Source organism: Ctenopharyngodon idella, chromosome 3, assembly GCF_019924925.1.
Source record: "Ctenopharyngodon idella isolate HZGC_01 chromosome 3, HZGC01, whole genome shotgun sequence".
NCBI lineage: Eukaryota > Metazoa > Chordata > Actinopteri > Cypriniformes > Xenocyprididae > Ctenopharyngodon > Ctenopharyngodon idella.
The window spans coordinates 31,949,253-31,976,323 of NC_067222.1; the positions used below are offsets into that span (position 1 = coordinate 31,949,253).

General features: G+C 37.3%; 2 protein-coding genes across 5 annotated transcripts; both read left to right on the forward strand.

Annotated features, from left to right (window-relative positions):
• Positions 1-1,985: 1,985 nt before the first annotated feature.
• On the forward strand, positions 1,986-12,238 carry slc25a23b (solute carrier family 25 member 23b). 3 transcript variants are annotated; one of them, XM_051888696.1, is made up of 11 exons: positions 2,859-2,996; positions 4,252-4,363; positions 4,658-4,781; positions 5,824-5,911; positions 6,124-6,235; positions 6,344-6,502; positions 7,129-7,275; positions 7,358-7,471; positions 8,664-8,831; positions 9,971-10,121; positions 10,272-12,238. In XM_051888696.1, exons 3-11 carry the CDS (start codon positions 4,751-4,753, stop codon positions 10,451-10,453), a joined length of 1,152 nt encoding a protein of 383 aa, XP_051744656.1. In that variant the 5' UTR covers positions 2,859-2,996; positions 4,252-4,363; positions 4,658-4,750; the 3' UTR covers positions 10,454-12,238. The 3 variants fall into 3 exon arrangements, with proteins under 3 accessions (XP_051744655.1, XP_051744656.1, XP_051744657.1); XM_051888695.1 differs by lacking the exon at positions 4,252-4,363 and having other exon boundaries at positions 1,986-2,996; XM_051888697.1 differs by lacking the exons at positions 2,859-2,996; positions 4,252-4,363; positions 4,658-4,781 and having other exon boundaries at positions 5,875-5,911; positions 6,124-6,267.
• Positions 12,239-14,095: 1,857 nt separating this feature from the next.
• On the forward strand, positions 14,096-23,730 carry znf207a (zinc finger protein 207, a). 2 transcript variants are annotated; one of them, XM_051885390.1, is made up of 11 exons: positions 14,096-14,258; positions 15,418-15,544; positions 15,628-15,766; positions 15,855-16,034; positions 16,123-16,198; positions 16,290-16,360; positions 16,729-16,874; positions 17,787-17,867; positions 19,913-20,134; positions 21,269-21,425; positions 23,022-23,730. In XM_051885390.1, the coding sequence occupies exons 1-11, from the start codon at positions 14,218-14,220 to the stop codon at positions 23,180-23,182; spliced, it is 1,401 nt and encodes a 466-aa protein (XP_051741350.1). In that variant the 5' UTR covers positions 14,096-14,217; the 3' UTR covers positions 23,183-23,730. The 2 variants fall into 2 exon arrangements, with proteins under 2 accessions (XP_051741350.1, XP_051741352.1); XM_051885392.1 differs by lacking the exon at positions 17,787-17,867.
• The last annotated feature ends 3,341 nt before the right edge of the window (positions 23,731-27,071 follow it).

A 27,071-nucleotide genomic window follows, 5' to 3' on the forward strand; every position in this document is an offset into this window, starting at 1 on the left:
CTGTCTGGTCGACAATAGTGATGGTGTAACCATGACAAATCAAAAAAATAACTGGAGTGTAATGCGAAGTCCTTCAAATGGTTTTCTGTGGGAGTCTGGAGTGTGATTGAGCAAAATCATTTTTCATGGCCAAGAAAACCTCTGTGCCAAGAATGACTGTCTGAGCCACTGGGATTGCACTACCTTTGTACTTTCTCCTTTCAACAGCACAATCAACTGAACGTTTGTAAACGAGAGCTTAGCATGGCTCACAAATACAAAGCACAAAAACACCCCCTCCCGTTTGTTTAGTATCAAAGCCTTGTTCAGTTTTTTTTTTTTTTTTTTACCATGAGTAGGCTGTTTTTTGGAATTGTCGATTGTTGTCTAGTGAACTATACTGTAAATTAACAAAGCTGCAATAAAAGCAGCTATTGACTCCTTGCCGTTCACACTGCACTATCAATTATGACAGAAATCTAAGAGGCCTGGGTAAGGACCATTTGTCTTTTGTGTTGCACGTTTTGCATGATAAATAATTAATTGAATCCAGTATAAAACTATATCATGTATAACCTCATTGTTGATGTAGGCTATTTGCCATTAAATATAATAGGAATAAAAATATTAGTAATATTAACACAAATTCCATGACATCAGTAAATGGTAAATTACATAACAGTCAGTGTCTTGATTGAGGTTGACCTTAAAATCAACACACATCCTTATCGTCATGACATAATCCTTCACTGGGTTCCTCCTTCTAATCTTGAACTATCCTTCAAGTGTTGACTCAGTACTTTCCATTCATCCCATAGCATCACTAAAGAGGATGTACCCTATAAGCGCACTCTGTTCGGCAAAGTATTTTGTGCATCTAAATTGTTAGAAGCAGTTTGCCTGATAAAAGACAATCAAAAAAAAAAGAAGAAGTTATAATTGTATAAGAATGCAGTTGTATTTTTTGAGCAATGCCATTAGATTGCACTTTTGTTCTGTTTTATTAGTTGTTTGCTCTGCAGCGATACCCAATCTTGTGACACAGAATGAAGATAGTTCCAGGGTTTCCAAAAAAAGGATGGATGAAACTTTTCATATTTCTGGGGTTCTCAGAAGCAGAAGTCATCATAGATGGGTAAACTTCAACAGTGGTGAAACTAAAACAAATAGGCCTAGGTATAATTTATATGTTACCATTTGCCCCAACATCAATCAATCGACAGACAGACAGACAGACAGACAGACAGACAGACAGACAGATAGATAGATAGATAGATAGATAGATAGATAGATAGATAGATAGATAGATCCTGGAACAATACTCCAATCAGCTAATCAGATTTGAGGCACAAGTTTATAGTTTAAGTCAAGTTTAGGCTTACAACCAGGGTTTGGTGCTTCAACATTATATTATTCACCTATCATTTCCCTCTAATGTTAAGGATAACTTATGGGTAGGTTTAGGGGTAGGGACAGGGTTAGGACTACATTTTCAGAAAGGAATGTTGTTCTAGGATCAACAGGAACATGTGACCTTCCTACAAGAGGGAATGACTGAATATATATATATATATATATATATATATATCTCGAGAGATTAATTATGTTGATCAGAAGAGAGAAAGATGTCTAATTCGTCGTCACTCCCTCAGAAGTTGTAGAAACACCTAAGCAGCAGCGTTAACCCGTTTTCTGTAGACTAATTTTAATGGCAAAATGAGAAAATACAAAGTAGCCTAGCTATAAATGTACATTATTTATTTAAAATTATAATATATTATTGCATACTACATGTAGGCCTATTACATTTTAGCGTTTTAACAGTGTTTACAAGACAAGACAATGTTTTAAAAACCACAAAAGTACGAAATATTAAGTTCAATACGCGCTCCCGAGATCTTTCACCTGAAAAGGTTACTATAGCAACACGCTGCTGAAGCACTGTCAGTTAGGAATAGTCTGACGGTCTGTACAAAAGAAAAATGAGTAGTCTATTGTAATTACTTAGCAATTATCACTTTTTATATTAAACCTGCAATCTAAAAAAGTTGACTGGTAGCGAAATACGCCACAAGACTTTTGCGACGCACGAGACGAACTAATCCAGTTAGAAACAGACCGACTAGAAGCCAGTGAATAATTTGTACACTGCACGCAAGGCAGGCAATCAATGACAACACATCGCTCCTCGAGGCTCTTTAATAGAGTTGGGACACCCAGCCCTTATCCTGCGATTTGTGCAGCGGAGACTTGCGTTCATTCTGCATACCACAGAGAGGAGCGATCAAATGAGCAAAAGACGCGAATTGTGAGCAGTAATTAAGCGTTTATATGCGAATCTCTCCGTCGCACTAAGATGCGGTATAGCTAACCGGTGCAGGCGGCGCGCGCGCTCTTGATGTCATCTGAGACCAGAACAGGACAATTCCCGAGTTGATGAACCTGTGTTGAGAGAGAGAGAAGCGATGGAACAGGCACGGGGATTATTATTCTAGCCAGAGAGGCAGAGGTTTAATACTTCCTGGATTAACTCTGTCGTAATTGGAGCGGGCTACAGACAGTAGAGCAACGCGCTGCTGATATTGTGCGCCCGTTTAAACGCTTCCTTTAAATACACGCTCTGGCGGGACTCTGACAGGTGAACGAGGCTATATATTAGATTCTGCAGTTTTTTATTTACCTCAATCCACAAATCCTCAAAGTGGTCTTTGCTGAAGAAGCACCTGTATTTGAGAGGTAGGATGCTGATCCACTACCTAACACAGCTCTGATTCTCGAGAACACATTTGGACCATATTCACCGTCAGCTGTTTCATATGGGCGAAGCGAGAACTCGGTTCCCTTCGTGTTGGACATGGGCTCGATGTCAAGATAACGGTGTGTCCGATCCAGAGCGGGAGAAACGATGGGCCGAACTGTTCGATCAGCTGGACCTAAATAAAGATGGGAGGATCGATGTGAATGAACTGCGCACCGGATTAACCTCATGGGGGATCCTTCGCAGTGAGGTAGACGAGGTAGGTCGTTCGGGACGTTAATAGTTGTTCACCCTAAAATAAAACATGTTCATTTCTGTGAGCTGAACTGTAGATAAGTTGTGATGATTTGAAAACACCTGAAACCTCAGCATATCATATTTTGTTTTTGATAAATCCACACAAGAATTTATGCTTACTTTCAGCAGGAGTGAAACTTAGTACAATGCTGCTGTGTCTTCGACCAAGGACAAACGATCCCGTGTAATTTATTTAAGAGTTAGAATTTCCACGTTGCAATATTGACAAACCTCCAGACTAATATCGTTGCTTATATTGGGCAGACCTGAAAGGCAGGGCGAGATCTGACGTTACTTTATCATAATTATCTTAGTGTAGATAATTGAATATTGTTTTGGACAACAGGGGCCATCGAGTCAAAAAGGTTGAGAACTATGTTACATGTTCAAAAAAAAAAAAAGAAAAACCACAAAAAAAAAAAGTGTCATAGCTGACCAGAAAGCTGAATATATATATATATATATATATATATATATATATATATATATATATGTATATATATATAGAGAGAGAGAGAGAGTTTAATAGCATATAATAAAATTCTCAAACATCCATGTTTCTATTAATCTTACATCCCCACTATTGGCTTTGTGGTCTAATACAGCACTTGTTTTTAACATTAATTCACACAGTTTAGGTAGAGGTTGTACATTTAAAAACAACAACAACAACAAAAAACATTTTAACGTAGCAGACAAATACTAGATAATTTTATCAACATATGAGGCACATGCATAGTGCAAAAAAACAGAGCTACAGATGTTGAAACAAAAAGTGTTACAACACTCCCAGTGTCCCGTAGTCTTTTAGAAAGCGGTGTCACAGGTGGTCCAATCATATGACATAAATAGCAGAAATAAATCTGCACCACTGGGTTAGACTGCTTGAGTTCAGGGACTGTGAGTGCACTTGATCAACACACTGACAAGGGAAAGGTTTTGAAATATTGCTAATTTATTCACTGATAATCTTTTGTATGGTCTGTATAGTTGTATTGATTCCACTGAAACCATCTACAAGACTGCAATTTGTTGATTTGATACAAGCAGAACAATAATCACTGGTTGGCATTTCAGCTTGAGATGTGAGCATGCAAAACACAAATTATAGTGCACCAACATTTACATTTTCACTCCTGTTGTAAACAGTCTTGTTCTTGCCAAAGCGACTTGAAAAACAGTGCATACAGTATGTTGTGTTGTGGCGATTACTTCAGCAGGTAGCTAAGGATACAGATCGAGTCCTAAGATGAAACCATGAAAGTGCCATTAAGAACATAACTTGGAGACTCCAAGTTTCCTTGGGAAGAGCAACACTATGTGCCAGTGGTATGTCTGTGCTGTTGGGTTGTGTGACTGTGTTAGTCATGTGCTGTGATGTAAGAGGTGAGATTAGCTCTAGTTCACAATGTGTTTGCGATCGGAGCTGCCAGACTAATGGCAGGGCTTTGCACACAAACAGAAACCTTGCATCTGTAAGCTCAGAGGCAATGCTTCTTTCTCTCTCTCTCTTTGCTTTATGTTAGTATCTCTTTGTTACTCATTCTACATAGGCATGGCCACAGATGCAGTGTTAAATCAAGTTCACATATAACTGCACTTTCCACCTCCTCCACCCCTCAGATTGTACGTGTGAGTGACACCAATCATGACGGCCAGCTGGACATCGAGGAGTTCACACGGTATCTGCGCACACACGAGAAAGAGCTCCGACTTATGTTCCGCAGCCTGGACCACAACAACGATGGTCTGCATTATCCTTTCACACATTATAATGTTACCACACGACATCACTGTGACTGCAACCTCATAATACTTCACTGAAAATGCAGATTTCCTTTTTGCACAATTGCTTTTATAGTGTTAAGATAACTTTTGTGTTTCTCTGTCTAGTATGTGTCATCATAGTAGTATTTAAAAGTCTGGGGTCAGAAAGATTTTTTTATTTTTGAAAGAGAGAGAGAGAAATTAAGGTAACACTTTATTTCGATGGTCCACTTTAGACATTCTACTAACTATAAGTAACTTTGCAACTACATGTCAACTAACTCTCATTAGACTATTAGTAGACTTAATATTTGCTAACACCTTATTTTGATGTTCCCCAACAGACATTCTACTGACTGTATGTAACTTTTAAAGTACGTCAATTTATTCTACTAACCCAAAGCCCTAATTCTAACCTAATAGTCCATTAATACTCTAATGAGAGTTAGTTGACATGTAGTTGCAAATTAATGAGAGTTAGTTGATATGTAACTCTAAAGTTGCTTATAGTAAATAATATTTCTTAAGTGGACTATTGAAATAAAGTGTAACTAAGTTGTCTATTTTAAACAAATGCTGTTCTTTTGAACCTTCTGTTTGTCAAAGAATCCAAAAATGTATCACGGTTTTTACAAAAATATTAAGCAGCATAATTGTTTTCAACATTTATAATAATAATAAATGTTTCTTGAGCATCAAATCATCATATTAGAATGATTTCTGAAGGATCATGTGACACTTAAGACTAATGAGTAATGATGCTGAAAAATTACATTTTAAAATATATTAAAATAGAAAACAGTTATTTTAAATTGTAATAATATTTCACAGTTTTACTGTATTTTTTTTTTTTTTAATTTACTATATTTCTAATCAAATAAGTGCAGCCTTGGTGAGCATAAGAGGCCTCTTACAAAAACATTAAAAAAAAAATCTTGCTGACCCCAAATTTTGAACAATAGTATATCCTCTGTGGTCCATAAAGTATATAGAACAAGCATTAAAGTATTTTATGACCTCAGGTCACATAGATGTTGCAGAAATTCAGCTCTCCTTGCGCAGCCTTGGAGTGAATGTATCCACAGAGCAGGCCTCCAGAATCCTGCAAAGGTTAGAGCGCTTCAGCTTTTCACAAAACACTGTTTTTTTTTATTTTTTTAGTGCTTAATCAATGTCATGTTCACATCTACCTCCCACTCTGGCTATGCTTTCAGAGGACTTTAAGATGTTTCTATGAAACCCACATGTGTTGAGTCACACATAGTTTCAGTGGGCATAGAAAAAGCTTGTTTTAACTATTCTATATCCTTTTTGTGTGTCAGCATAGACAGAGACGGCACTATGACCATTGACTGGAATGAGTGGCGGGACCATTTCCTGTTTAACCCCTTGCACAACATGGAGGACATTGCCCACTACTGGAAACACTCTCTGGTTTACTTCCAGCTCTTTTCAGAAATTAGATTGTAGGCTTGATATTCACAGATATATTAGAATGTAAACTTCAACTGTCTTTTGAATCTATAATGTATGTGTGTTCAGATGTTGGACATTGGAGAGCAACTGACTGTGCCAGATGAGTTTTCGGAGAAGGAGCGGCGTTCAGGTGTGGTGTGGAGACAGTTGGTGGCCGGGGCAATGGCAGGAGCCGTTTCGCGAACAGGAACTGCTCCTCTGGATCGTCTTAAAGTTTTCCTTCAGGTTCAGTCAGTTCTTAAAGTGGCCATATTATGCCCTTTTACAAAGTCTTGATTTTATCCCTCTCATCCCAGTCTGTCAGTAACACTCTGTTTAGTTCCTGTCTTTATGAAGACTTTCCTTCCGAAAAGCACAGTGCGCTCTGATTGGTCAGCTGGACCAGTTTGTTGTGATTGGTCAAATGCTTCGAAAGTGTTTGAACAATGGCAAGCCCCTTACAATAACCTCTAGTTTCGACACACTATTAACACAACTCAACCAGGACTTGCGCAGGAGTTATTTAGATGAGCGATATTGTGATGTGTACGTTCCCGGAAGAAAACTCAACGCTACAATGGAGGCGTTTGAGGGAGTTCAGAAACAGTGCTTACTGATTTAGAGAATAACTCCCTTTGAAGTGACTTCTTTTTTTATGCTTAAACAGCAACATTACTCACTAAAGAAAGTTGAAAATGTAAAAAAGCATAATAGGTCCTCTTTAAAAGTGTTAGAATTAAGTTTTATTGTCTCTGTGAATTATTGTTGTATCAAAGAAACTCAACAGAAATAAATCCTGCATTGGCAGTTCTGTTGTGAAAAGTACAGTACTCATAATGAGAGAGAGTGTGAACTGAGTGGGTTTTCAACAGGTCCATGGCTCCAGTGGTGTGAGTTTGTTGGGTGGCTTGCGTGGAATGGTGCAGGAGGGAGGACTGAGGTCTCTTTGGAGAGGCAACGGCATCAACGTCCTTAAAATTGCCCCGGAGTCAGCTATCAAATTCATGGCTTATGAGCAGGTAAACAAAGCAGAATATAGTAGCTACACATTTAAATGTTACAGCCACCCTGTTTTCAGTGGCATATTTTCTAATTGTGTAGATCAAACGGCTGATCAGAGGCAATAAGGAGGGTGGTTCTCTAAGGGTTCAAGAACGCTTCATTGCTGGCTCACTGGCTGGAGCTACAGCTCAAACCATCATCTACCCCATGGAGGTAAGAGAAGAGGAGGAAGTGAGAGAAGTGAAGAGACTTTCACTTTTCAACTATACAAGTAATGTAACCACAGACCTGTTTTCACTCACAAATCAAGAACTGGCATTCTAAAAACCCATTAGGATTTCCTGAGGGAATCCTTGGCAAATTAGCCTTCTGGGTTGGCCTACTAATTGACGTCAAGACTAAATAGCTCTATAAAGATAAGACCTGAAGAATTCAATTGCTTTACTTCTGAGCTTATCGTCCTTTTATCATAAGCACAGAAATTGTAGTAGTATAGATACAGTTTCTACAAAAATATTAGGCAGCACAACTATTGTTTTTTTTTTTGTTGTTTTTTTACATTGGTAACAATAAGAAATGTTTCAAGAGCGCTAAATCATCATATGATTTCTGAAGGATCATGTGACACTGAAGACTGGAGTAATGATGCTGAAAATTCAGTTTTAATCTCAGGAATGAATTACATTTTAAAATATATTCTAATAGAAAACTGATATATTTTGGATTTTAATAGAAAACATTTAGAGGGAGACACTTACAATGGAAGTATACATGGGGAGAGGCACTAAATATTAAAATGCACGCTGTTTTAAAAGTATAACCACAGTACTTTATATTGCATACTTTACATTAAATGTGTACTATGCTATTATTGATATCTGGATTATCAAATTAAATCTTTTATTTAACCTTGAACATTCCTTTAATGGTCTTATACATATAATGTCTGACTGTAGTAGCAATGTCTCAAGTAGTGTAGTTTTTACAGCTGCTAATGTGAAGTAAAAACAGCAGAATCATGTAACAAGGGAAGTTGTTTAACAAAGCTGTTCCTAATTGCTGTTTGCCTGTTTACTCGTGTTGTTCTAAATGTTAAAAGAGTTGAAAATGAGCTGGGCCTAGTTGACAACTACAGATACAGATTGTCTTTCTATTCCGGGTGTGCTTAAATGCAGAAAACAAGTTTCTTTTCTGGCTTCTGATATATTTATTTAATGAGGCAGATCAGTATCACATTTTGGAAGCCAAATCCTCCATTTATTTATTTAGAGATCTTGACTAGAGCTGCTGAAAGGAGTTTCGGCAGCTCGAAGTTACCAGTGACCTCCAAACTTATATTTCTCAATATTCTCTTTACATTTTTTTTTCTTTCTATAATTTTACTCTGATCCTTCTTGTTTCCCAGGTGATGAAGACACGTCTAACCCTCAGAAAGACAGGACAATATTCTGGCATGGCAGACTGTGCCAAACAGATACTACGTAAAGAAGGAGTGTGCGCGTTTTACAAAGGCTATTTGCCCAACACACTTGGCATCATCCCTTATGCTGGCATTGATCTGGCTGTCTATGAGGTGTGTGCGTATTTTAACACATTTAAGTGTTTGCGAATGCCGGCTGCCACTGACAGGCTGTCAGTAGTATTCATCATTCTCAGTTGCTATGGTTGATAAAATAAGTATATATTATGTATTTTACGTTGCTGTGTTCTATGGTCTCTTCCTAACAACTCACAGGTCTTTTTTCAGGTGATTGTCTTGGTAACCCCTTGTCATTGTTTACCATGTGGCAAAAGAAAAAAGAAAAATGTTTTAATTGGCCAAGTATGCATTAAATTAACCAAAAGTGACAGTGAAGACATTTATAATATTACAAAAGATTTCTATCTCAAATAAATGCTGTTCTTATGAAATTTCTATCTATCAAAGAGTCCTGAAAAAATGTATCATGTTTACAAAAAATATTAAACAATATTAGGATGATTTCTGAAGGATCATGTGAAGACTAGAGTAATGATGCTGAAAATGTAGCTTTGCAATTGAATAAATATATAATAATTTTATAAAATATATAAAAATAGAAAATGGTTATTTTAAATTGTATAAATATTACACAATATTACTGTTTTTACTGTATTTTTTGATCAAATAAATTTTACTGACATTTGATCAAATAAATTTTACTTGCATTTTTTTACATTTTGAAATTAAATGCAAAATGTGTAAATAAATAAATATATATATATAGGACAATGTTAATATATTTAGACTAAAAATATTTTTTGAAAAGTTGCCAAAAGTATGAGGAAATATGATTATGTAAAAAGTATTAAAAAAAAAAAATTGATGTAACAGATTGTAAGGGTTCTGTGTCCTAGTTTTCAGTTCATTTCTATGGTTTTTCATTGTTTGATTATCAGTTACACCTGTCGTTCATTTCATCGATTAGTTTGTCTGGTTATTTAAGCCCAGTGTTTCTTTCAGTTCATTGTCTGTTCTCATCACATTATTCTGGTTGTTCCGTTCATGTTTTTTTAGTAATGTGTGTTTAGAGTATTTTGTTTTGAGTTTGTATTTAATAAATCTACAACTGCTGTGAATAGATCCAGCCCTTTATTTTGTTTTGTTTGCAGTGCGACACAGATAACATCCATTATGTATCAATAACATTTATATTAACAATATATTTTTTGTATTTTCTGTTATTTTGACAGACTCTAAAGAATGCTTGGCTACAGCGGTACTGCATGGGCTCGGCAGATCCTGGGGTTTTAGTGCTTCTCGGATGCGGCACTGTGTCCAGCACGTGTGGGCAACTGGCTAGTTACCCGCTGTCTTTAATCCGCACACGCATGCAGGCTCAGGGTGAGCGAGATGAAATGCATTCACATAATTCTTATTTTATATTATTCTGCTTGCTTTGTAACTTTTATGAAACCCAACATGTTGACAAGAATGAAAATATTTTAAATGCAAATTAAAATATAACCTCACTCCTCCCTTTCTTCTGGATAGCCTCTGCAGATGGCACTCCACAGCTGACAATGGTTGGCCAGTTCAAGCACATTGTGTCCCATGAAGGCGTTTCTGGACTTTACCGTGGCATTGCCCCCAATTTCCTCAAAGTCATTCCTGCTGTTAGCATCTCTTATGTGGTTTATGAGCACATGAAGAAAGCACTGGGAGTGGGATCCTAAGGTAGAATCAGAGTGAAAAAGAAAGAGAAAACCTGTATTAATAAAAGGAGCATTAGGGAGGCACAGAGGACCCCTAGAGATCAGGATAAGGAAGGCATAGTCAATGAATGACCTAAAAACCTACTCTACATTGTACACAATCACATTCCCATTGCAATTTATACTTCAATAGGATGAAAAGACAGTTTAGGCTGAGGCAACCATTAAGAACAATGGCTGTACTGAGAGTATGTTTCTCTGTGTCTGGCAGCTTGGAGATCTCAGGTTTATTGTGCACTATAAACAGCTTCTTATCTTCAAAGGTGAACATACATAGTACTTCATTTTACATGGAATGGAATGTTATTGGCATAATTATAAATGTGGGGTAATACTAATAGGTAAAGAAAGACATCTAATGACAGAGAATGATGGTGAAATAGTAGGCCTATTGCAGTATTATATATATATATTTTTTTTAAATGACAACCAAAGTTTCCCTCCTAAAATTGACCAAAATATTGAAGGTGTTTTAATGTACACTGGGGTATGGAATATTTTAAATAGTCTCTTCTGACGGATGTTTCATAACATTTACGAATGAGTGATAAATTGTAAAGCATGTTTCTGCAGGGATTTACATTATTGTATGTCTTATATATTTTTGTAAAGGTCAGTGAGAGTTAAACATGTTATATGCTACAATTTAATGATCAAGGATTTGCACTCTTCAAATGATTGTGGATTTTATGTCTTCATCATGACATCTCTGCTGCTTTGCTTTTTACAACTTCAGCCTTTTCAGATATTTCAGGCCTCATTGTTGTGTAGAGTAAAATACAGGATTTAGTGTTAAAATGAAGTAAATGACATTACTGCCTTGAACAACTTGCAAATGGAGCATAAAACAAGGGCGTTAGATGAGATGGGGACAGGGCCGACAACAACCTGCACCGGGGCCCCGGAGACCCTAGCTACGCCCCTGGATGGGGAGTTTATCAGTAAAGTTTTGCATTAGAGTTGGATGCTTTGTGTTTATTAAGGAATGTTCTGTTGTGAATGCTAAAAATGTGTCTCAGAGTAGTTTTTTAATCTGCGCAAAGGGCTTTTGCATGATGTCAGTGTCACAAGTTGCATGTTTTACGTGTTTTAAGAGCTCTAATTGTCCATATCAGAAATATGCAAAGCACTGTTATATTTAAAGCTGACAAGAAATGCATGTTTATTTAACATAAAACTTGACTGCTGTTACCAGACTCTGTATTTCAGAAACACATACAACTAGGCTACTGGATGCTACTAGATTGCAGGACTAGACTACAAATAACAAAGTAATTTGTTTGGTTCTATAATAAATGAATGAAATTACAATTTTCGTATCACATGTAATTTTATAGACTATAGGGGGGATTCAGGAGGCCCTGGTTTGCTGCATCCAATGCAGATTTATCAGAATATTCAAATGCCTGCCTTTTAAAATTTTTTTTTTTTTAATATGACGTATGGTTTTAGATATAAATACTGCTTGAATGTAGTAATTTGAGAAATACATTTATAACTTACCTTAGAAAATAATTACCTCTGGAAATGGAATTTACATGTTTTTTTGTTTGATAGTTTTGTTTTTGCTTGAATGTATTGCATTAAGAGTAGTGTGCCTTGACATGCTGTTTTCACTTTAAAAGATGTGCATGCTGTTTTGAGCCAGTCTGTCAATGATCCCTGCTTTTTCATGTATAAGTGAGAATAAATACATTTGAGAGGTTATTAAAAATATACTACAAAATAAAATGTTTTACTCATAAACCTGTCTTTAATCAGAATCAAAATTTGCTTTAAAATGTTGTCATTAAAATTAAAAGGCCTTTAAAACAGATAAGACTGTCTGAATTATACGGCGAGGTTAACTCTTAAACACTTTATTGAGGGTCAATAAATGATTTATCGGGCGAACTATCTATTTGAGTTTTTATTTCCTGTTTTTCCTGTAGAATTATACTCTTAGCAATAGATTGTGAAAGAAGGTATGGAAAGTGAAAAAAAGCTTAATGTGCAGTCATAAATAAATGTATGAGATTATAAGATTATCTTGGTCTCATCAGACCACAGGACATGGTTCCAGTAATCCATGTCCTTAGTCTGCTTGTCTTCAGCAAACTGTTTGCGGGCTTTTTTGTGCATCAGCTTCCTTGTGGGATGACAGCCATGCAGACTAATTTGATGCGGCGTATGGTCTGAGCACTGACAGGCTGACCCCCCACCCCTTCAACCTCTGCAGCAATGCTGGCAGCACTCATACATCTATTTCCCAAACACAACTTCTGGATATGACGCTGAGCACGTGGTCTTTGGTCGACCATGGCGAGGCCTGTTCTGAGTGGAACCTGTCCTGTTAAACCGCTGTATGGTCTTGGCCACCGTGCTGCAGCTCAGTTTCAGGGTCTTGGCAATCTTCTTATAGCCTATGCCATCTTTATGTAGAGCAACAATTCTTTTTCAGATCCTCAGAGAGTTCTTTGCCATGAGGTGCCATGTTGAACTTCCAGTGACCAGTATGAGAGAGTGAGAGCGGTAACACCAAATTTAACACACCTGCTCCCCATTCACACCTGAGACCTTGTAACACTAACGCGTCACATGACACCGGGGAGAGAAAATGGCTAATTGGGTCCAATTTGGACATTTTTACTTAGGGATGTACTCACTTTTGTGGCCAGCGGTTTAGACATTAATGGCTGTGTGTTGAGTTATTTTGAGGGGACAGCAAATTTACACTGTTATACAAGCTGTACACTCACTACTTTACATTGTAGCAAAGTATCATTTCTTCAGTGTTGTCACATGAAAAGATATAATAAAATATTTACAAAAATGTGAGGGGTGTACTTACTTCTGTGAGATACTGTAAATAATACAGTTTTTTTTCAACTGCGTACACACAAAATCGTTACTTGTCACACAATTTCTGAAAGCTGACACTCAAACATCAGAACCACACACCAAATCTGCAAAACCATACACTAATTCTCAGCCTTCGACTGAGTTTTCAATTTCATAAAACACTTTTTGCAAAACACAACACACAATTCTCTATGTAACACAAAAATCTAACAGGAAGTATCTTGATTTCCTTTTTCTAACACAAACATTGTTTCTGTCCAACTACACACGGTTGATGTATTTATTTTCTTTCGTACTGTGTAATACTGTATTCACAACCACAAATGCTTACAGTAAAAAAAATAAATAGTTGGTTTCAATCTTGCTTTCGTATTTACTGTGAACAGAAATGTACATAGGAGCTCATGAAAGAAGAGCATTAGGTTTTGAATAACTGTGTGTATATGATATATCCAAAAATAGATTATTATGGCAAAGGTGTTTGCAACGTAAGACAAATGTTTGCTTTTGAGATGTGTTTGTGATATTTTGAATGCAGTGCTTCATTTTGCAAGAGATGTGAGGCATTTTGCGTTTTGTGTGTGCAATTCTTGGATTTGTGTGTAAAGTTTTGAAAATGTGTGTAAGCAGTTGACAAAAACTGTAAATGGTTACTGAATTCAGTTACTGATTTAAAAAAAAAAAGTATTTTACATTTTGCTGTCATTTGACCAACAACCAGTTTCCAAAGCTGTGCACCTCCTGTCCAGTTGGTGGCGGCATTACTGATGAGTTGCCAGTGCATGGAAAAAGCCGTCGTCATGTCCTGTTTACTCCATTTTATTTCTGCTAATGGTTTGGTAGGTGTCAGTGTGCTGATTGCTGAAAAGGCTGGTAAATAAATCATGGGGAGAAAAAAGAAGAAGCAGATGAAGCCCTGGTGTTGGTATCCTTCTTTAAAAGCTATCGTACAGTTGTTCTAAATGTTTCTATTTGTTTATTAGTAGGGATTGGCTCACTTCCTGTATGCGGATGGCTAATGCATTGTTCGCATGTTCCTCTCTGATCTCAAGGCAGACTCTCAAAACATGCTGAGCTACTGAGCTATCATAGGCGTCATTTGAGTTATATTTAAACCTTTGAACGCGTATATGATCGCGTACGTTTGATAGCTCATTAGGTATTAAGTCACAGGCCAAGTCTTTGTCCTTATCCTTCAACTGGTGATGATAGATCAGTTGATGGTGGACCAAACGCGTTATTATAATGTATCATTATCACAAAATAAACCTGATCTTGGTGACCAGGACCTCGGCGTAAAGCGAAGACGCACCAATTAATATATATATATATATATATATATATATATATATATATATATATATATGTATCATTTTTGTCTATACATGTTTATTTGTTACTTGTAGAATAGTGCAACGTTTCCACTAACAAAAATAGCACATTATGTTGATAACGTAGAGAACAGTCCACAAGGAAATATACAGTTAAGTGGTTATTATACAATGATATTTGACTGTTCAATTCCTCGATTGATCATTCTCAAAAAAGTTTTGTTGAGAGCTGTATAATAATACGAAAAAAAAAATGTAACCGCTTTCTTATCCATTTTAGTCACACCATCTTGGTATCATACTAGGGCAGTGGTTCTCAACCAAGGGGCCAAACCATGAACAACCATGTGTAGAATATATGAGGAAGCCTACTTTTAAAAGTATGATTTCTAGAACTGCAAAAGTCTTCTAAATTATTAAAATATTCATTTAGTGGAAATGTAATTAAACTCTATAAGCATTTTTATAACAATATACATTTTCCTCTAAAATGTTTTATCAGGTAGAAATTGAGAAAGTATTTTTAAAAAATCCTTATTCAGTAAATCACGCACAACTGGAGAAGGTCAGGGCTTTTGCGTATTATTGTGGAAAATGGGGGGAGATGAGAAGCACTGTACTAGGGTTTGTTTGTGTAAGAAGTGTGCCAAAATATTTAAGCATAACAGTCTTCTCTTAATGTCGTTAATTTCTGACTTTTCTGGCTTTCTGTTATGATTTGTTTTCTTGTTATGACTTTAACTGCAAACTCAGGTACTGTAACAGGGATTTTGATGATGAAAAGATTCTCATTCAACACCAGAAGGCCAAGCACTTTAAGTGTCACATATGTCACAAGAAGTTATACACTGGTCCTGGTCTGGCCATCCACTGTATGCAGGTATGTCGATGGGATTTTGAATTTTGTGTAATATGTTAGATTTATTGTATGTCCAAAACTCTGTTTTTGCTTGTTTATTAAAGGTTCACAAAGAAACTATTGATGGTGTCCCTAATGCGATACCTGGAAGGACTGACATAGAACTGGAGATCTATGGAATGGAGGGTATTCCAGAGAAAGACATGGAGGAGAGGAGACGTGTACTTGAACAAAAAACACAAGGTAGCACATTTAGCTTCATATTACTTGTGCTCTTTTTGTATCCCACCTAAACCCATAATAACTATATTCCCCTGCTTTTTGTGAACAGATAATCAGAAGAAAAGGCAGAACCAAGATGACTCTGATGAAGATGATGAGGACGAAGAGGCTGGACCCTCCTTCCAACAGCCAGCATCAACTGTACAGCCTCAGGCAGCCTACGCCCCTATGACTCAGCCAGGAATGGCCCCTGTCCCAGCACCAGGGATGCCACCCGGAAGCTACTCAGGTGTGCTTTGTAAAAATGCAAAACACCCAGTTTAAGCTGTCATGCATAGTATATTTATTATGTGTCTCCTAAATGACTTCTCCCACAGGAATGCCCCCAATGATGCCTGGTGTTCCCCCAATGATGCCAGGGATGCCCCCTGTCATGCCAGGGATGCCTCCAGGGTAATCATTAATAGAGTCTGAATATTGCTCATCCATGTCGTAAACATGTTTCTTTCAATAACCTTTCCTTCCTGTTACATGTGATCAATAGCATGATGCCAATGAGTGGCATGATGCCACCTACACATGGAATGCCCCCAATGATGCCAGGCATGCCACCAGGTACAGGAACCTTTCAATTGAAAGGGTTAGTTTACCCAAAAATGGAAATTCAGTCATCATTTACTCACCCTCAAGATGTTCCAAACTGTATGAATTTCTTTCTGCTGCTGAGCACAAAAATTATTTTGAAGAATAGGGGTAGCCAAACAAGTCAATGGGGTCCATCAACTGTTTGGTTTCAAAACATTCTTCAAAATATCTTCTTGTGTTCAGCAGAAGAAAGAAATTCATACAGATTTGAAACTATTGAGGGTGAGTAAATTATGACAGAATTTTCATTTTTGGGTGAACTATCCCTTTAAGGCTCATTATGTATATAAGAGAAATGTTTTTTCAGTTGTTCATGATTATTTTATTGTCGTGGTCAGGAATACCTCCTCCCATGGGCCATCACCCTGGCATACCCCACATGGCTCAGGCTCCTCCTACTACCACCCGGCCAGCTGTGCCGGCTACCACAGTGTCCACGCCACAGCCAAGTGTCTCCAAGCCACTGTTTCCCAGTGCAGGACAGGTATGCTGCCCTTCCATGCTAGATGCAGAACCGAAAGGCATCTTAAGTAAAATTAAATGTTTAAGATTTCTTCTTATGTCACTTTCAGGGACTGATTAGACTCATACCAAGGAAAATACTGTACGGTCAGTTTTGTTCAACATCAAGCATTTGGTTAGAAAGAGAGACCAGGATTAGTAAAATTGTTGTGTCACTTCATGCTACTGACAGTGATGTTTTCAGGTTTCCAGTGCTTCTAAACCAGGGTTCTCGAACTCAAAGTATCTAAGTGCCACAAGTGAAGTGCTGTTCTCCAGAGACTAGCCATTGTTTTCCAATAAAAGTGTATGAATTTATACTTGCTTTATAGTTTACATTATAGTCCAGTAATTATTACAAAGTTTTTAGGCTTTTATTGCTTTAATTATTGTGAAGTGAAGGAAAAAAATAAAAAAAAAATAATAGTAGTAATTTGATTATTATTGAAAACAAATTAAAAAAACAAAATCTAGTGCGTATATGAGAAATGTTGCTTTACTTTTTAAGTAAAAGGTTTTTCTTTTCTTTTATTTTTTTATGTTGGACCAATGAAACAACAACAACAACAACAACAACAAAAGATCTACTATAACTGACTGGACCAGCAGAAATAAAAACTCTTCTTGTTAAACCTTAAACCCTGTTGTGGAAATCAACAAAAGACCAAAATGTGGGCTGATTTGTGGGCTGGATTAATAGATAAATTTAAGAGGGGCTGTATTAAAAAAAACAAACAACAACAACACAAAAACATGTCAGTGCTGGTAGTTTTAGAGCGCAGTTTTAAATGACCTGAGGTTCAGTGTTAAGTGTGTTCATGATAGTTTTGGTGAGCAGCAGTCATGTCCAGAAATAAACAGGGTTTTTACTGTGTGCTCTCTCTCCATGCTGCAGATGGGCGCTCGAGCTCCAAGCACAAGCTCAGCCTCCTCCAGTCTGGACACTTTGTCAGCATCCTCTAAACCGCTGTCCCAAGTATGCATTAGCTTGCTGACTCGGTGAAAGAACTACTTCATAAAACTATTAGGCTTGTTCGAGATGCATCGGTGCTGCGCAGAACAATTGGCGTATGACCTCAAAGTACAGCGAGAGCGATTCAAAAGCATCTGATGTCATACGCCGATCGTTCTGCGCAGCGCCGATGCATCTCGAACAAGCCTATTGATGGCATGTTACAGCAGACAGACCTCAGACTGCATCTTAGAATAATTGACTTTGCTGTAGAGGACGTGTGTAGTGCTTCAGAAGAGTCAAAAGAGGTTTTTAATTGAGGCTGATTAGTCATAGACTGTAATTTTCTCTCTTAAACTCAGTGTCTCTCTCAAATTTTAACTGTTTATATACAGTGGCCCCAAAAAGTATTTGGACACATTGGGGCACTTGATCCTGATCCACTTTTTACAACCAGAAAGTGTCTTTTATTTTGATCAATATATCTGTTCTTTCATCATTTAAACCAGTATAGCTATTGTTTTATTACCCAAACCCTAATAAACCTAATTTTGTTAGGGATGCACTGATATAAAAATTATCTTCTAAGATGATAATTTATAATTTAATTTACGTTTATGCATTTAGCAGATGCTTTTATCCAAAGCGACTTACAAGAGAGGAACAAAAACAAATTAGACCAGAGGGTGAAAGTTTTGGAGAGTAACTATTTGTCTTATTGTGAAGGACCAATAAGATACCAGTCATTCAGTGACCTTAGCTGGCAGCAGTGTTAGGGGTAATGCTTTAAAAGTAACGTGAGTTGCGTAATCAGATTACTGTTTTCAAGTAACTAGTATTTTTATTTTTAAATTTACAACAAAATATGAGTTACTTTTTCAAATAAGTAACACAAGTCACTTTTTCCATGTATTGACTGACAGCTCTCCTGTCCCTGTGTTGAGAGAATCGTGAGTAAGTGCAGAGCGGCGTGTGCTCTGTGTGTAAACATGAGTATTGTAGACTAAATATGAACAAACATTTACTCAGTCTCCTGCATCCTGTTCTTCTGTATTCCAGCACAGCTGAAAGGCTTGTTTGTTTGAGCTGCGCCCTCTACTGTACAGGCATGAATTTGCATTTCCTTCAGCCTGAGGCTTATTCATTTCACTTTTGGTGTAAATGGGCCTTTACATTTTCCAAAAACAGAACTTTTTTTGTTGTTATAAAAATGAACAAACAGCCCAGATGAGAAAAAGTGATGCAAAAGTAATGTAACGCATTATTTTCCATAAAAGTAACGCATTTAGTTACTTTTTTAGGGAGAAATGCAATATTGTAATGCATTACTTTTAAAAGTAACTTTCCCCAACACTGGCTGGCAGGAGGGAGCATATGTTTGTTGGAGTGAATTGGGGTACTCTGTTCTGAATGCCAGCATCAAAACCTTAAATTTGATTCTGTCTGTAACTGGGAGTTAGTAGAGTGAGATCAGAAATGGTGTGACATGGCTGATTGAAAAGGTTTAGTTGCCTGCCAGTAGAGCGTTGCCATACTCCAGTCTTGAAATGACAAGAGCTTGGCCAAGAAGTTGCGCTGACAAGAATTGTCTGATTTTCCTAATGTCGTATAGCGTGATCCTGCACGACTGAGTTGTTGCTGAAATATGAGTGGATAATGTTAGGGGTGATATTAATTCTATACTATTTTTTCAAAATAAAAAAATAATACCCTTAAAACTAAAATCAGTCATTTTAAAAAATTTAAAAAAACCCAAAAAAACAAGATTACATTTAACTTATTAAATTAGCATTTTTAAATATTGGCTTTAAGTGAGTGTTAGATAGTGGCATTTTGCTTAAAGTGTGCTTGCTCTTTATTTCACGATAAATTAAATAACACCTGATTTGATATTCTGTTATATCTTGCAGTGTATATTAAGTGTGACTTAAATACTTTATGGGGCCACTGTAAATAGGGTTTTTTTTTTTTTTTTCCCTTCGGATTTGCTTCTGTGAACTGTAGTGCCTAAATGCAGCTTTGAGTTGAATCACTGAATGTGTCTAATCTGCTCTTTTGTCTGACTACAGGTCCAGCAGGCTGGTTCTGGTGTAGCAGTAAGCTCCTCTGCACCTTCTTCTGCTGCTCCCAAACCCACATTCCCAGCCTACACCCAGTCCTCCACCACTGCTGCTGCCAACACTAGCAGCACTGTGGCCAAACCGGGCACCCCAGTCACAAGTAAGCCCGCCACCCTCACCACTACCAGTGCAACCAGTAAGTTGATCCACCCTGATGAAGATATATCACTGGTAAGTGAACCTGCTTCTGTGCTTTTTTTTTTTTTTTTTTTTTTTTAAGCTTTGCAGAAATAACTGGTCAGCTTTGGAACGGTGCATGCTTGGATTTGATAAAACACCTAGTTCATTATCCCTAAAGCCGGGCTCAGACTACAGGAGCTTTTAAATCCTAACCGATTATGAAATCTGGTTGCAGCACACACAAGGAGAATCTTAACCGATTTTTTTTTTTTTTTTTCTTCTTTTTTTTTTTTTTCTCGCAAATATCAAACATGCACACACTATAAGATTTAAATATTGTAGCACAGCACAGCACACACTACAGGATATTATCTCACGTGATCTCATGGGGAAGAGTATGTAAACATATATATATATATATATATAAATATATAGTGTGTAGCAGGTTGTCGCAAATGTTTACATTTGCTAGCAACTTTCTACACTCACCCGGTATTTTCAAAACCATAGCGATTTCTCCATAGCTTTTCACTTTGTCCGTATGGTTGTCATGTATTTTTGAAGACGCATTAAGCAGTCGTGTTGTTGCAACACTTCCATGCGCTGTTCCGTCATCTCCGCTGTCCAATGGATCCATACAGCTACTGGTTTTGCATTCGCAATTTCAAAAGCACTTTCATTCACTTCTCTCATTGACTGTTGTTAAAGAACTGACTTAATCTTCCCGATTTAAAATCCTAAATATCAAACATGTTTGATATGATCGGGGCGGCCCTGATTTGTGTGTGCATATCGGGAGGTGCAAGATTCGATCTGTGTACGCCTCACATTACCAGATAATCTGTGCTGTACATCAGAACCGATCAAGGCCCTCGACAAGATTTTTTTTTTCTCCTATTTTTGGGAGTGGAAAATCGGGGATGAATTGGCCTAAAACTCCTATAGTGTGAGCCCGGCTTAACTGTCATGTTTCAAACCTGTGACTTTCTTTCCTCTGCGGAACGTACATTTGAAGAATGTTTTTGTCCATACAGTGAAAGTCAAAAAGGTCCAAAACAACACTGGACCCCAGTGAATTTTTCACAATATCTTCCTTTGTGTTTCACAGAAGAAAGAAAGGAAGCAAAAAAAAAGTCCATATTTATGTCTTATCGCCCTGCACACTTTGCATTATGTGTTTGACAGGAGGAGTTGCGAGCACAGCTGCCTCGCTACCAGTGTAAAATCCCTAGTGCAGGACAGGCCCATGTATCTTCCCCACCAGTCACACCAATGGGAGGCGTTTTGCCGCCTCAACAGGGCATTCCTGCGCAGCAGCCGGGTGTTAGGCATCCCATGCAAGGTAGGGTGCATTTGAGTGTTTTTAGACTTTTGGATGCCCACTGAATATCAAAATAAGAGCGAAAATGTCTTGTTACAGTACTCTTTAAAAGTTTTTATTCGGAAAGGACACATTAATCAAAAGTCACCATTAAGGCATTTATAATGTTATAAAAGATTTCTAATAAATGCTGTTCTTTTGAACTTTCTTCAAAGAATGCTGAAAAAATGCATCATGTTTCCACTAAAATATTAAGCAGCACAACTGTTTTCAACATTGATTATAAATCCTATTAGAATGATTGATTTCTGAAGGATCATGTGACACTGAAGATTTAATTTATTTCTGTGATTGCAAAGCTTCAGCAGCCATTACTCCATTTTAAAATATATTCAAATAGAAAAGTTATTTTAAATTGTAAAAATATTTCAATATTACTTTTTTTTTTTTTTTTTTTTTTTTTTTAAATCAAATAAATGCAGCTTTGGTAAACATAAGAGACTTCTTTCAAAAACATAAGTCTTATTAAAGGTGCAATATGTAAGAATTTTACAGTAAAATATCCAAAAACCACTAGGCCAGTGTTACCTATTTTGTTCACTTGAGTACTTACAATATCCCAAATGTTTGCACCTATTTGTAAATTGTGAGAAAATGTAAATTTTAACCAAGGCTCCGGGACGTGCGAGGAGTCGCCTGTCAATTGCATCATACCCTCGTTTCCGTTTTTATTTTGTAGAAACCATGGAAACACCAAAGACGCTTTAATATATTACATGTTTTAATAGACAAGGGAACAACTGTTTTGATATATTTATAGACAGAAAACTAATTGCTGTTACATAGCTCAACACGTTTAGTCTTATTGTTTAAATCAAATTTTCTTGTTTTTTTTTTTTTTTTTTTTTTTGCGCGAGTACCATGCTTTACCATGCCTCAGAGAAAAACAATATTTTGTGAAGTAGCTAACATAGCATAATCAGATACAGCTTTATTTTTAGAAACAGTAATACAGCATTTTCTCCATCATACAATACGTTTTAAAATGAATTACATGACATTTATCAACACAAGCCATCCAGCATTTAATATATTCAAAAGCGATCTTACTGCAGTGTGCAACAGTGTCTCACAGCAGCCGCCGAGCAAACGCACAGAGTAACGTTATAACATTTTCAACACTCTCAAATGTATCTAATATGATAAACAGAGCTGCGTTACCTCATACTCATGACCAGAAAAGCGGAAGCAGCGCCGGCGACTGTGGCATAATAAAAGTTCAGCTGCTCGTGGCGTGTTGCGCAGTCGCTCCAGCGGCCTCGTTCAGCTCCCACAACACTCGGTCCTGCTCTGCTTCATACTACAGTAACGTTAATAATCGCATCCATGAACATGATTTTTTCCCCGAGTCCTATCCCGATTATTTTCCACCGGCTGTGAGGTCAAGATTCCGCGCTCAAACTTGGCGTCATCAAGCTACGCCTTTGTTTTGAATAGGCCTCTAGCGGACAGAAAATCTTACATATTGCACTTTAACCCACATTTTAGAACGGTAGTGTATTATTGAGGAATCCCAGTGTAAGAGACATTGCAACTAATCCGTTTCTTCTCATGTAGGGCCATACGGTGCTCCACCACAAGCAGTGCCTGGGTACGTCCCAGGAGGGATGCCTCCGTATGGGCAAGCCCCACCAATGGTTCCTCCTTACCAGGCCGCTCCCCCTCGGCCTGCCATTGGCATGAGACCTCCAGTAATGTCTCCTGGAGGCCGATATTGAAGCGTCATCACCGGTCTTCATTAGGTTTGGTGATTCAACCATTTTACCATCTAGTGGCGTGCTTTACAATCCAGATCAGTAACCGTAACCCTTCTTGCAATGAGGAGATGGAGTAATCAAACTGTGTAACGCATGGGACATTTGATTTTACCAAGTCTTTTATTTGGATCTACCCTTTGTTGCAGATCATACAGTTTGGCTTTTTTCTCATGTTTTGTTTAGGTTTTTAGAAGTGAAGTGTAGTAAATATGGTTCGTAATAATTTGAAGCGGCTGGAGTTTCGTACAGCACCTTTATCAAGGCAAGTCACTGTAAATATACTACTGTACTAAAAGTGTGAAGCCTTCGCAGCACCCATAGGTGCTGTTGGACGTCCTGTCCCCAGCTTTGCTCGGTGAGGGCTTCAGATAGCTGTCACTGAGTTTATTTTTCTGTGTCTGCTTGTCTACATTTACAGTGTTCTCTCTGTAGGGCCAATAACAAAAGGACTCCTGTGAATGATATCTGTACTGTTCCACTATAAATTGTAATAAACTATTGAAATCTAACGGCTGTTTTTTCATGAGCAAGTAAAGGACAACCCCGTAAGGTTTGTACTACAAATGATCCACATGATGGCAGTTGTTTGTATGAAAGCAGTGTGTGTTGGAGTGCGTTTATGGGAAGCGTTTGCATCCACGTTTGATGTTCTTTCACATTGAAGTTTGAGTTTAAAGGGGTCAAAACATGACTAATCAAATTTCCTTTGATCTTTTGAGAGAAATTAGTTTTGTACCATGTAAGCTTAATGTAAATTTCATGTCTCAACATCTGAGATTTACACGTCAGTGATGCCTTTTTGGTGTTCGGAAGCTTGGAGTTAGGATAGATACCATTATTCTTGAACAACATACAACTAACAATATAAAACTAACAAGGTCCCTGAGCATTTCAGTGTGATCTTAACAATTTGAGCGGCACAGTTGAGGGCGCTTAAAAGGTGCTACAACAGAAAGTCAATTAAATTGTAATTATCAAAGACAAAGTGGAAAATATTCATGGAAAAACTCAATTTAGTTCTGAGTGGACCTCAGAACTAAATGTGTCAGACCCCTTTAAATTTTCAGCTCCTTATGCAAGAACATATGGCTCTCAAAGAGATAAACAACCATTCAGATGGCCATCTTCCTGAAGATCACCGTCATGTGAAAGACTGAAATAACACATGAACCAGAGAATCATTTATGTCCAGGATAAAGCTCGTTACTTGACTGTGATTTTCAGGAAGATGCAGGTAAGGGTGTGACTGTCCTACTGTGACTGTGGTTGTTGTCCTAAACTGAGGATTTTTCTTCTCCTTGTAGCAATGCCATGGGACTGGCTGAGGCAGAGTCTCAGTGTTGCCCTGCACAGGCTGAGGCAAGTCTCACATTTTCTCTCTTTACTCTCTGTATTCAGGGGGCCTCACAGTCATTTGGCTGTTGGATGCAAATGTCCCCAAACTTAGAGCAAGTTTGGTGATGGCCCCCAGTTTTATTAATATCAGGGGAGTTTTCTTAACTAACTCATAGTTTTACCTAACATGTTAAATGTACACAAATATGCTTCAAAAGTTTGGGTCAGTAAGGGTTTTTTTTTTTTTTAAAAGCAGGGATGCATTAAATTGATTAAAAGTGACAGTAAAGACATTTATAATGTTACAAAAGATTTTGATTTCAAATAAATGTTCTTTTAAACTATTTATCAAAGAATCCTGAAAAAAAATATTAAACAGCACAACTGTTTTCAACAGTGATAATGTTTCTTGAGCATCAAATCATATTAGACTGATTTCTGAAGGATCATGTGGCACTGAAGACTGGAGTAATGATGCTGAAAAATCAGCTGTGATCACAGGAATAAATTGTATTTTAAAATTAAAAAAAATAATCATAGAAAACAGTTATTATTAATGGTAATACTGTTTCCCAGTACTACAGTTTTTACTGTATTTTTGATCAAATAAATGCAGCCTTGTTGAGAACAAGAGATTTCTTTCAAAACATGGTGGGTCTACGAGGTGGCAAGTGCCACCCTTAGAAAAGGCATTACCGCCCCAAATTTATTCCAGTATAAAATATAAATGTACATCGTTTTTTTTCTGTACCACAGCAACTGCGCTTTAATGTGATGACATACCGCAAAAAAATTTTCAAGAAAACACATCTGCTGCACGGCTGCTTGCAGTGTTAACTTCATTAACAGACTCTCATGAACTCTATGCGGAAGTCTGTCTTATCGAAAAACCTGATGCACATACATTCTCCTCCCCCTTCACATCTGTCACAATAACTTTAATTTGTTTTACTTTTGCAGTTTATAGTATAGATGATTAAATGCTTGTTTGCTTTGGTCTTGCCACCCTATAAATCATTTTCTAGATCCACCCCGACATTTAAAAAAAATCTTTCTGACCCCAAACTTTTGAATGGTAGTGTATGTTAATGTTGTTGTTTTCAACTACATCTATGGCATTCTGTCAAATACCACAGACAATGACTCGTCTCACAGTTTGTATGAAAAAAAAAAAAAAAAAAAAAACGGGAAATGGATATGCAGTAATTAATGAAAGCTTAGCAGTTAATGCTAGCTAATAAGCCTTTAGAAAATGCAACTTCCATATAAACATTACAGGCGTATGACAGACATATTTCCCATTTTTACAAACAGAAGGATGAGTTGAAATTGTAGAGGGTATGCATGTGATTGTCACCGTCAGCTGTTATGACTGTGGTTACGCCCACCGAGTGGCAAAAAGACTGAGTGGCAGCATTGGTTTTCAGTGTGAATGCCGCGAAAAGCACACAAAACACACCTAAAATGGGAAAGAGCTTTGCAACTTACTGTACAAATAGATTTTTTTTGTAGCCGAAAGCTACAGAAAAGAGAAGCAATTGGATCGCTGCAATTCACAGAAACAGCTGGACTCCAGGCAGCGAAACGTGGATCTGCAATTATCATTTTGTCAAAATGTTGAATTTTGGGGTAAAATCATACCCTATATATTGTATTGACAACTCATCAGTTAAATATTTACCATCTTATTCTGCATAATTGGGTGTTTTTAAATACTGTCCAGCCCTAAAACTTGCATAGTTTTTATCAGTATAACGATACATATAACACTGATATAAGTGATCACTTGGATGTAGACCTACCTATATTGTAGTTATATAAAGCGTTCACAGGCAAATTTGCTTTATGTATTTCCCCGGCATCGAAATCAGGCACATCTAAATGTCAGGAAACACGATTCCTGGCTGCATGTCGATATTCATCGATTAAGTTTCTTTGACAAGTTGTAAGGAACTATCAATCCCAACCTTTAGTGTAATCATTTGTTTTACTCACGTTTCCCTATTAAATCCAATCATGCAGCAGCTCTTTAGCCACTCAGTCTAGCTGAGGGAGCGTGTTCCAGCGGGAAAGTGACGTCAGTGCATACCCTCTATTCAGGATGCCACAGATTCTGTCCACAAGCATTGTTGAAAATCCTGATTGATTTAAATCATTGGGGTAAGCTATAGTCTGCTTTTCATGCAGTGTAGTTTCATAATAAAGAAATGATGCGGTTGAGCAGTAGCACTGAGGAGTAATGTGTGATTTGTTTCTTTGACATATTTATAAGCTCTTCCTTTGGTTTTGGAGATGTTTGGCATGGTGCTAAAGGTCTCAATGCACAGAACTACCTCAAGGAATCATTTAGCATGTAGCCAACTATGATTCAGGTGGTTTTGTGTTTTGTAACGTACTTGTCTGTGAGGTTTTTTTTTTTTTCTTTGTTTCTTTTATCTGTCCATTTGCTACTGATCAGTTCCCCTTGATTTTTAAGGAAAACGTAATCCAGGACCCCCTTTTCAGGTTAGACTGA

Bases quoted from the DNA above. Each gene is read 5' to 3' on its own strand.
- slc25a23b (XM_051888695.1), top strand. From the start codon at position 2,796: ATGGGCGAAGCGAGAACTCGGTTCCCTTCGTGTTGGACATGGGCTCGA. The intron at 8,832-9,970 runs GTGTGTGCGTAT...TTATTTTGACAG, and splicing joins TTGATCTGGCTGTCTATGAG to ACTCTAAAGAATGCTTGGCT. The intron at 10,122-10,271 runs GTGAGCGAGATG...TCTTCTGGATAG, and splicing joins CACACGCATGCAGGCTCAGG to CCTCTGCAGATGGCACTCCA.
- znf207a (XM_051885390.1), top strand. From the start codon at position 14,218: ATGGGGAGAAAAAAGAAGAAGCAGATGAAGCCCTGGTGTTG. The intron at 15,767-15,854 runs GTAGCACATTTA...TTTTGTGAACAG, and splicing joins ACTTGAACAAAAAACACAAG to ATAATCAGAAGAAAAGGCAG. The intron at 16,361-16,728 runs GTACAGGAACCT...TGTCGTGGTCAG, and splicing joins GATGCCAGGCATGCCACCAG to GAATACCTCCTCCCATGGGC.